The sequence below is a fragment of the Syngnathus typhle genome, linkage group LG15 (genome assembly GCF_033458585.1).
Source record: "Syngnathus typhle isolate RoL2023-S1 ecotype Sweden linkage group LG15, RoL_Styp_1.0, whole genome shotgun sequence".
Lineage (NCBI taxonomy): Eukaryota > Metazoa > Chordata > Actinopteri > Syngnathiformes > Syngnathidae > Syngnathus > Syngnathus typhle.
This window is the reverse complement of record NC_083752.1, coordinates 7785864-7797139: the sequence shown is the minus strand read 5'-3', so window position 1 is coordinate 7797139 and position 11276 is coordinate 7785864. Positions and strand designations below refer to the sequence as shown.

Sequence of the window (11276 nt, the reverse complement as noted above, 5' to 3'; positions counted from 1 at the left end):
TACAATTCCAAGGATTGAGAAAGAACTCATGAATAGGTTTGCTCGATGATATAACTGTCTACAGCCCCCACCTCACTACAAATGAGTCCAATCAAGATTTTCATGCTTGGGAAAAGTCAAGTGTGTCTGGAATGGACGTGCACCGTGGTCCCAAAGGGAGGAAAGAGCTATTTGGGGTCATGTGGTCAACAAGGGAAAGTCAGACAGACACAATGAAAAAGAGAGAGAGGGAGCAAGAGAGAGAGTGGAGGAGAGTAAGAGAGAGAGAAAGTGAGTCACATCCTCTCCCAAAACGTACGTGTTTACTTTCCAGGCGCTGAGGAAATGACCCCATGCAATTCACAGGCTGCTCTGACGTCTCCCTTTGCCTGCCATTCTTAACTTATGCCAGCACACACAAAGCATACCAAAGATCATTTTCAGTCATAAACTATGTACTAAAGAAAATCCACTTCAGTAGGATTTACTGAGTGAAATGAAAGCCATAATAATTGCTGCGTTCCATCGTGCCATTTCAAAGGGGCTGAGCTATGCAATTTGTACATGAATACATTATACAGTAATCCCTCGTTTATCGCAGATAATTGGTTCCAAAAACCCCCGCGATAAGTGAAATCCGCGCAGTACGGTCACCAACAAGAAGTACTGGGCAGGCTAACGAGTTAGCGAAAAGATGCTAATTCGCGATCGTGCTAACACGCGAAAACGGACTTCTAAAGGAATGTAAACGAACATTTGGAGCAATACATTGTCCTAAAAATTAGACATGTTTCCTCAATTTAGAAGTTTTATTTTGACTTTTAAATGTTTTTTAATTTGGAAAAAAATCGGCGATGTACTGAAGCCGCGATAAACGAAACGCCAATAGCGAGGGATCACCATGTGTGTGTGTGTGTGTGCGTGTGTGTGTGTGTACGTATATATATATATATATACACACATATATACATATATACACACACATATATATACACATATATACACACACATATATATACATATATACACACACATATATATACATATATACACACATATATATATACACACATATATATATATATATATACACATATATATATATATATATATATATATATATATATATATATATATATATATATATATATATATATATATATATATATATATATATATATATATATATTAGGGGTTTAACGATTCATCGATACACATCGATTAATCGATATAATGCTCTACGATTTATTGGCATCGATGCTAAACATAAACATCGATTTATATCGCTGTGTTTGACCTCGGACATTAGACGCGACTTTATTTTGAAATCCAGTTCATTGTTGTTTGCTTCCTCTTTCCGGGAGCAGTGAGCGGCGTGTTGTGTTGTGAGCAGAGCAGGCACGTGAAAGGGGAGTCGACAACTCGTACGCGGCTCCTGGGCTGGTGCTATGGCTAGTGTCCAAAAAGACAGGAAATTTGCTCCCCTTTAGGCTTCAAGTCATTCGTTTGGAAGCACTTTGGATGGATTCCAAAGAAAAGATGGCTCAACGGACAAGACACGTGCAGTTTGTAAATCCTGCCATGCTGTGATCAAATATTCAGGGAGCACAAATCTCGCCGCACATTTAAAGAAAAAACACGACATCAAAGTTCAGTGTTAAAATAAGCACTTTGTATACTGCAATACTCTTGTAATTTCCTAAATAAATAGTTTGCAGTACCTTGTTGATTTTGCGTATGAATTGTTATAAATCAGGATATTGTTCTATATTTTTTATTTTAAAAAAATATATATATCGGTCATAGAGCACGATATCGCGATGTATCGTGAATGAATCACTGCAGGTTTTAAGATATCGGCAAATATCGTATCGTGTTTCTTTGTATCGATTTGATATCGTATCGTGACACCCCTAATATATATATATAGAATGAATCTGAAATGGTGACACATCTTTTGTGTTAAGCCTTCAATTGTTATTGAAGTTATTGTTCCAAATGAAACACATCGGCATTTTGCGTGCGTGTGCGACCACAGCTGCCATTACTTAAAGTGTTATTGGGGATTTGCGTGGGGGTGTGTCCAGAGACCGCCACCATCTGTCTGGCGGCAGTACAGTCGTGATTCAATGAGATCATCCGAGAGCGCAACCGGCGTGATCTCACTGCACGAAACTGGGCCCTAATGTCATATTTACTGGCTAATAGGTTAGAAACAAAACAGAAAAATAAACTTACATTTCAAGAATGGTAGAAGAATCTTGCGCGGTCAACCAGTTGAAACTTGGAGCTGATTGACAGGAATCTGAGGTTGCTGGTGATGTCACTCGTGACGATTTTGGAATCGGGGTAGAACGGGCAGTGCAACATCCCAACCAGCAGATGGCAATGAGGAGGAAAATAATCTTGTTATATCTCAAATTGAACTATTTTCGCACAACTCTTGGTCGAATACAATTTAAATATGAACAAGACTTTTTAGTACAGTAACGTTTATAGTGGAAGAAACATAATATGGCAACACAGCAGCCTAGAAAGGTCATTGCACATTTAACAGGGACTATGTTTTCATCTTCAGGTTACATGCAAAGGGCCTTCTTTAAAGTCATTTAATTAAAACTACAGCAAAGCTACGTTGGCAAACCACACCGTGGGCATACAATGACAATGATATTTCACATTTGGAGCATCTTAACGAGAAAATACAGTACTTAGTTTAGATGGCAGGTGCTCGCTATAGTTCCAGTACCTGTACTGTAATGTATCTTTTGTTCGAAGGCTGAGAAGATTATATGGGATACAAGTGGAAGGAACAACAGTTATTTAAGAAGTATATTTACACTGTGAGTTAGCAGTTTTAAAGATGAACAAAAAAACACATCAAAAACAACCCCCATTATACAAAATAGTTAAATTTACACTGCTAATAGCGCGTAAAAAAACTTTCTAACGATTCTTTCTTTTTTTTTTTAAGTAATTTTGAGTCTGCTAATAGCGCATAAAAAACATTTTCTGAACATTGTTTTTTTTTTATGATTTTGGGTCTTTTATGTATGCTCACTATTGTGCAGTTGAAGGCAGTTGTTTGTATTTTCTGTCCCTACTGATTTGAAATGATCAATAAGTAATGCCTCAAGCATCAAGTACAATAATTACATTTTAAACCACTTAATATTTGAATCTATACGTGTTGTATTAACAAGCATACATCAAGCTGTTTGCCAGTTGCATCTAATTCCAAAATCTTTGTTTCATAAATATGTGCAACTTGGGAAATCATGACCACAGTCACGGCAGCTAAAAATTACATTCAGTGGCACTGCTCATTTTTAAACCAGGCAAGGCACTTTCTAATTTGTTATGTCTTTACACACAGTCAGCAACTGCGTTGTCCTCCTCTTCCGCCCCCCACTCTCCAAACCTCATCTGGGGGGACGGCGCCGCCGGGTGAAGGTTGTTAATGTCATCCATGGCGTCGGGTTCGGCCTCGTCGGTGGCCCCGACGGCCATGTGGCCGCCCTCCTCGCGGTGCGTCCGGATGTGCTTGCGCAGCGCGGCGGGCTCCTTGAAGCTGCGGTTACAGAAGGGGCAGCAGCACGGCCGCTCACCCGTGTGGATGAGCTGGTGGTGCTTGAGATGCTGCAGGCGGCTCAGGCGCTTCCCGCAGATGGCGCACACGTACGGCTTCTCCCCGGTGTGCGTGCGGCGGTGTTTGCGCAGGCCGTCCAAGTGTCGGAAACAGTTGCCGCACTCGGTGCACGAGTACGGCTTCTCCCCGGTGTGGATTCGGAGGTGAGTCTTCAGGGCGCCCGACTCGCGGAAACAGCGGCCGCAGACGCTGCAAGGGTACGGCTTCTCTCCCGTGTGGATGCGGATGTGTTTTTTCAAGCTGGAAATCAGACGGAAGGTCTTCCCACACTCTAAGCAGTGGTGAGGGCGATCTCCGCAAGGCTCGACGGCCGTGTCAGCGCACGAAGGTCCCGCTGACTCGTCCGCTCTACCCGGTGAACCGCTGTGACCGCTTCCGGGTCCTGAAGTCCTCACCGCTGGCTTTTGTCCATCCATCACTCGCTGCTGCTGCTGGGCACTGCTGCATTCTCGAACAGGTCTTTGGTGGCGCAGAGGTTGGATAAAGGTGCGCTGGGAACCTCCCACATCACCAACTTGAACATAACTGAGGTCACCCATGGTGTGAGATGACTGTTCACCTTCGCCAACTGTGTCCTTTCGGTTGTCTTGACTGGAGCTGGAAGCTTGTCCCTGCTCCACTTTTATCTCAAAGCTGCCAGCTTCGCCTGGTCCCTGAGATGGCCTCTCCTCTGAAGCAGAAATAGCATGAAACGTACATGAGTTTTATGATTAAAATGTAATGTATAGAGGAACTCAATTAGGGATGCATCTGTCAAACATGGTTCCACTGGGTTGTTGTTACAGGCTGATACAATAGCTGTACCTGGTCTGTTGGCATCGGGGCACATGTGAGATGTGTCTGTTGCAAAGGTATCCAGAGTGTGATTGGTTACAGAACCATCAGGTTGAATAGACAGCTGACACATCTTGTAGTCATCCCTTGGCTCAAACCCATGAAGTGCGTCATCCACAGAAGCACCGAGACCCAAGTTGGCACCGGCTCCACCGTTTCGAGGGTTCTGGTGGTCCCGGTCCACGCCTGCCGTCATGGAGGAAAGGGATGGGGCAAAAACCGACTGACCGATGTTATGGGGGCCACTGTACGAGATCTGAAGCTGGTCGATGAGTTTCTGAGCACTGCACAGACAATCCTGCATGGTCTTCAACTCCCTCTCAGACACCTCAAGACGTACTTTGAGTCTCTCGTTCTCTTGTTCCTTGTGTAGCAACTCTCGATGAGTCTCGTTGAGTACAAGCACCACCTCGCCCAGGAGAGTGTCAACTGCAGCCGACATGGCAGATTGAATGGTCGGTGCAAAGCGGGACTTGAGTGACGTAACACTCACGCTGCCGTATAGAACCTTGTCTGGTTTGCGGTTGTAACAGGATTCTGCGCCAGGCCTGTCAGGAATGTTGTTGATAGTCGCTTTGCGGTTGCCACTATTTGACGAAGGAGAATCCACACTGCTCGTATAACCTTGGCGCCTGGAAGCCATGGCTTTACTTGAGTTAGCGTAGTCTATTGGTGAAGCAATCGCCGTCTTAATAAGCAAAACAGACAACTGGCAGGTATGCTTGATGGATGGTACGAGTCAGGTGACAGCGTTTAATTTGACGTCACTGACCAAAACAATGCAGACTACTCCGAGATTAACAGGGCCCAAATCCGCGCGCTAGCATTAGCCTGCTAAATTCACCTATTGTGTCAATGCGTATTCCTGAAAACACAATTGCGATCGTTTATATGTAGGAATAAAGTTAATCTAGTTTACTTACTAAAATGGAAAAAAAATTCTGGGTGTCGACTGTTCCATTTGCAACCTCTGACTACAGAATCGCATTGGCCCGTCGCACAGAGATGACGTAGGCGGTAGTCATGGGCGCTGATTGGACAAAAGAACGCAAGCGCTATAACAGATAACTATACAACATAATAATAATAATAATAATAATAAAATTATTATTATTATTATTACATTATAATTTTTAAGACCTAAAAGGTCTACCATACAATGGACACAAATATGACAAATTGATCGTTATGATTATATTTGTATATTATACACCATGTTCTGGGAAAGTTTTCCGAATCTTTTGGTGAGGCTGGATTTAAAACCAAAGACACAAAATCTATTCATATTATTAGTCATAGCCAATAAATGGTATTGTGCCGAAATATAAAACACGAAGAAGCTTAGATGACATGAAGAATGACTAAGAATATCAACGATTAAAATAGGGATATGAATTAATGCGATATACTTCGATCATTAGTAAAGTTGGACGCCCATGGTTTACATTTAGGTGCAATGAGCCCGTGCTTGTTGACTTCCCAAAATAAACGTTTTCAAATTGATGTAAACATGGTTGCATGTGGAATTTTAATGAGGGACAGTGATAATCAATCCACAGAGCGGCACGAACACTGATACCCCCAACCCCGCCTGCTGTCTAATAAAAACAAATCAAGAAAAACATTCCGGGGAGTGCTGTTGCTACTTAAATACTACAGATGGCGCTATATACCGTTCCGAGCATATACCGTTCAATCAGTACTAGATACAGTAGAATCAATTTCTTATGCAGTGGGGAAAAAGGAGAAAAAGAAGCCAAACTGATTGGGACATCATTCACCAGGCAGCAAGCTAATGAAGCAGAACAAGCTGCCAAAACAACAAATGGGTTTATAAAATATCTCCAAACAATTACTATTATTATTTGTTCTAATATTTTCTGTCAAAATGTGGCGTTTTTAGGTAAAATTTGCTATTTACCGATCCTGATCTAAATACTTGGAAAGCTCGATGCTTAACTCAAATGTTTTCTGTTAACGCCAGAAACAAAGGAGTACTTTTGGAGGGGGGTGTAGACAAGCTCAGATCAGGTCATCGCCAGAAAGTTTTGTGGCATAAGACAGATGTATTTGACTGGACCCACGGGGTAAAGTGAGGACAGTCCAATGAATCCTTTTGTTTTTGAATGTTACAAAGATGGAATATTTGACATATTTGTTCTGTCAGTTTGCTTATTAATCCCATGTTTGCTATTAAACTAAGTGGCTGGCTTTAATGTCCTTGAATTTCTCAACATCACTCCTTTTACTTCCTTCTAGCCCTCCAGTTTGCAAATGAAAAGAGGCAGATATGCTGTATAACTGGGCATCCTGCAAGTTGGATCTGATTTATTTCCTGTATTTGGTGAGCAGATGTCCCTCAGCTGCATTCCGTTTCTGCTTGGACGTTGTTGGGATGTTCCAGGCAAAGTCACGCATTTTATTTAGGTGAGAGGTCTAACGAGGCATGAGTGGCAGTCTGGACTCACTGAGTAATCGTTCATGAATAAAGCATTGCAGTCATTTTTTTTTTTCAAAGTTCCGACCTCCCTTTAAGGTAATGAGAGGTCATTAGCAAGTGAGTCGTTTTCCCATAATGGATGTTTAAAAATGTGAAGAGAGCAAAGGAGTACAGCTGAATTGCCTACTCTGGCCTGACCCGAAATAAATTCCAGTGGAAAAGTCTACACACCCTTGTCCAAATTCCAGGTTTTTGTGATATAAACAAGACTATGAAAATTCATTTAAAACTTATTTCAACATTAAGTAGTAAAGGTTATAAAATGTTACATCATCTGTGACCTGAATAACTCAATTGAAAAAATATGTTTTCAAGAGCGGTAGTTAGAATAACTAAGTGGTTGCACAAGTGTGCACACCCTCTTATAACTCAGGATGTGGTTGTATATTTCATTTTTTTAATATATATTTATTTGTATATTTAACCCGTCACATTTAAACTCACGTTGAATGAGAGTTAACACACAACGTTGAACTCTTTGGCATTCCTTCAGGTCACATTTATGAGGAAAAATTATTAAATGATATCTCCTGGTCTCCTTTATAATAGCCACAAAACATGGCAACAGGGGTGTGTAGAAAGTCTTCCAAAAGCATGCTCTCATTTTACTCTGATGGGGAGGGAGGTGGAACGGGGGCATGAAAGGTCCACAAAGTGGGGGGAGTGTGGGAGGTTGCAGTTGTTAGGGAGAGGAGAATACATAAAGGAGAAGCGGGCAAGTGAGGAAGCAAGTGGAGGACAGAAAACAGCAGCGTGAGGAGCTTCTTAAAGTATTTCAACTACTCAAACCTCCTCAAGCAACAAGTAAGTTATTTTCTCCACCAACATTTTACTGCTCTTTATAGAAATACACACAGAGGCAGAAAAAGTAAATAAGTTTCCTGTGCAATCAAACAAGTTGTATTCAGAAGTATTTGAGATATTTGTTTAGATTTATTGTGAGAATTCCGCACGGGTAGCTTTCCTGTAAGTGGATCCAGCTGACTGGGCTACACTGTGTCCCGCAAGGGTGTGTGTGCGCGTGTGTGTCTGCGTGTGTGTGTGCGTAGGCATTCACCAAAGATCTCTTGTGCAATACGGTCTGGAATGTTGAATTAGTGTGAGCCACCTCCGACAGACAGATTAACATGTGAGGATTAATCCTATCAGTTACAAATATACCGCTTAAAATCTTGACACTAAATATTCATGTTTACATGCACCTCCAAGTAAAAAAAAACAGTTCCATATGGAGAAATGCTTATTTTTCCTGATTTCAATTGATAAGCGAGACGGGTGAAATTTTCTTGCGTTACTGTTTGATATAGCTGGCAAGTGTACTGACAGTTTGTACTTAAGTACAAATAGCCTCTTGGGTTGATTTAAAAATAAATAAAATAAAAGTGGTGATTCAAGTCCTGTAATTCAATTTGTATGCGTTTTTCTTCTTTTTTTTCAAGGAATGATTACCGTTTTTTCCCATGTATAATGCGCAAAATTTAACTAATTTATTGTCCTAAAATCTGGGGTGCGCATTATACATGGGTACAAATGTTTTTTTTGTTTTTTTTAATCCGGATATCATACGGAGGCCGCAATCACAGATGCGCTTTCTTCTCTGCTGTTCACTTCAAACACACTCCATACGAACACAATGCTCTCGTATCAGACGCTTGCTCGATCACCTGCTCGTTTGCTGTCACAATGTACCCTACACAAATCCGAAACATTTCTTCGCTATTGAGTTTACTAGCGCATGCGCAGTGATACTGACGGGCAGAATAACATCCGGTTGTTCCCAAAGATGATCTTTTTTCTGAAATAATTTTACGTTTACGGACTTAAGTAGGAGTCAAAATTTGGGTGCGTATTATACATGGGTACAGGCTTTTTTCCAGCATCAACATGCCATTTTTAGGGTGCGTATTATACATGGGGGCGCATTATACATGGAAAAAAACGGTATATAATGACTTATTGATACTGACGGTATGTTCTTTGTAGCATCTCCTGGTTGTGTGATGGCTGCTAGCAGACATGTTCCCTTGATGGTCATCTGCCTGCTTCTCTTCAGTGGCTCCACTCCCCAGCCTACCACAAAACAAAAGCCGGAGGTCAATCGGACGCGACCCCTCGGACCCTCCGAAGCCCTTGAGATCCCACCGGATGAATATTATGACATTGAGCAGGACTTTACTACCGTTGCAGCTGCGGTTGTGTCCACAGACAGAGGAACTTCGAAGAAATGTGACTACAACCCCTGCAAGGAGGACCAGCCCGATTGTATTACGCTCAAAATCATCCATCACTGCTCGTGTCCGGGGTCAACCTCTCACCTTGAGGCACCACAGCCTCCTTTGCTGAGAACGGCTAAGTGGAACCGGTCAAGCGTGGTCCTCAGCTGGTGTGCTCCTTCATCCTTTGTGAAAGCCTACAGGGTGACGGTTGGCGGGATCGAGAGGCAGATGTTCGGAAAGGACAGACGCAGCGGAGGCGTGGGTCTGATTGAGAACATCTCAGAGGTTTGCGTGGTGGCGCTGAATGACGCCGGAGAGAGCGAGGCCTCGTGTATGATGTACCAGCCCAAGGACCGGAGCTTGTTTCTGACAGCGGGGCTCATAGGAGGTGCTTTGGCTCTCTTGCTGCTCCTCTTGCTGGCTCTCCTGCTCTGGAGGCGTCGGCAGCAAAGGAAGCATCAAAACAGCATCACCGTCAGAGGCACTGCTGAAACTTAAATGACAACACACAATTTCTTGTGAGACACCTTTGACGGCAAACTGGAACAAATGGTTTTCTTTGTAAATACAGCGACAAAAGAGCTCTTTTCTCTTTATTTCTCAAAAGCCTGATTCTGACAAGGATCATATATACTGCCACTACAAAAAGAGTTCACTATTAAAAAAAAACATGACAGTTTAAATGAATGGGCAATAACCTGACATATATGATACATATTACATTGTGTAAGAGGATACGCAATAGAAACTAGGTGGGTGGAACAATAGAATAAAAAACAATTGAGTCGACAATAAAATCATGAAAACATGATTTTTTTTTTAAATTAGATTGTGCATTTGTAAGTATAAGTGACTGGAGAGTGTTTTTTTTTTTTTTTTTTTTTTTTTTTTTTTACCATGCAAACAGTTGCCAGCGAGAAACCGTTCACAATGTGTGGGAGTGAAGTATAGGTGCTAATTCCTTTGCCACGTTTTAGAGGAAAAATAAATCCGTGATGACACATTTTACAGATAAACAGCAGACAGATACATTTCTTTTTACATAAACCAGAGCTGTGCATGTTTCTGCATGGAGAGTTGGGACCTCCAGACACTACAAGCAATCTAAATACTGAATGGGACAGATTCCAAAGAAACATAGCAGGGTTGTTTGTTCAGAGTAAACCCATTTTGTACGGTAATGATGTTGTCACTTGAGGTAAAACACATGCAAAAGGTTAAAATCGTATTTAAGACCAAGAGGTAACTGGCATGTTGAAAGTATTATATAAACATAATGAATGTATTTATAATGTCAGAACATTTTGGTGGCATTGATTGCATGGTTTAGCTCTCTGTGAGAGATTTGTTTTAGTTAATATGTGATTTTTTAAAATAAATGCACACCAAACAAGGCTTGATTCTGACTACTGCACTGTAAATTTCTTAGTGGTTCTGACTATTAAGCAGCATTCCTGTGTGTGTGCGCCTTTACTTAAGTTTTTGAACGGGTGTGTTGCTCCATCTGTCATGTTGTCGGAAGTTTGAGCTCAAGTGTTCGCCATTGTTTTGGCAGCTGTGGTAAAACTTTAGTTTTCCAGCGGGTATAGATTTCATGAGGCCTGTTTCATTTCAGCTGAGACTTCACAGTCTTCCGTTACTTAGCTGACGTAAGTAAGAAATTCCAGTATTTCATATTTTCCGGTTTATCTTGTCAACTGACTTCCATCTGTATGGGGTTGAGCACGATAAACTCCACCTAGCAACACTTTGCCCAGCAAAAACAAATCAAAGCCATTTTGTTAAGATAGCTGATCCGCTGACTGTAAGAGTCAGATTTAAAATGTCACAAGGCACATAATGTGTGCAGATAAGATGAGAAGCAGCACGTTTATATTTTCTTGTGGACTGTTTGTCATTTCCAGCATCTCTAGACAGTGAACAAACCAGATTGCGGCCGGTGACTCTTTCCCTGAACACATTTTGCAACACAACACGTCCGCATCTGACGAGTACCAACGTCTCAAAACAGCAATCATGTCTGACTCAGCCATTTACCAGAAATTTGACTCACATAATCAGCTGCAGTTTTGTCACGGACAATATTGCATTCATAAGG

The 11276-nt window shown here is 41.7% G+C and overlaps 2 protein-coding genes across 2 annotated transcripts; one reads left to right on the top strand and one right to left on the bottom strand.

The window, feature by feature from the left end:
* Window positions 1–2454: 2454 nt before the first annotated feature.
* On the bottom strand, window positions 2455–5492 carry si:ch1073-224n8.1 (zinc finger protein 135). The gene is made up of 2 exons (XM_061298864.1): window positions 4433–5492; window positions 2455–4298 (listed from the first exon to the last, which is right to left on the bottom strand). Exons 1-2 carry the CDS (start codon window positions 5103–5105, stop codon window positions 3346–3348), a joined length of 1626 nt encoding a protein of 541 aa, XP_061154848.1. The 5' UTR covers window positions 5106–5492; the 3' UTR covers window positions 2455–3345.
* Window positions 5493–7607: 2115 nt separating this feature from the next.
* LOC133167850 (leucine-rich repeat neuronal protein 4) lies at window positions 7608–10637 on the top strand. The gene is made up of 2 exons (XM_061298865.1): window positions 7608–7766; window positions 8946–10637. The coding sequence occupies exon 2, from the start codon at window positions 8963–8965 to the stop codon at window positions 9674–9676; it is 714 nt and encodes a 237-aa protein (XP_061154849.1). The 5' UTR covers window positions 7608–7766; window positions 8946–8962; the 3' UTR covers window positions 9677–10637.
* Window positions 10638–11276: the final 639 nt, after the last annotated feature.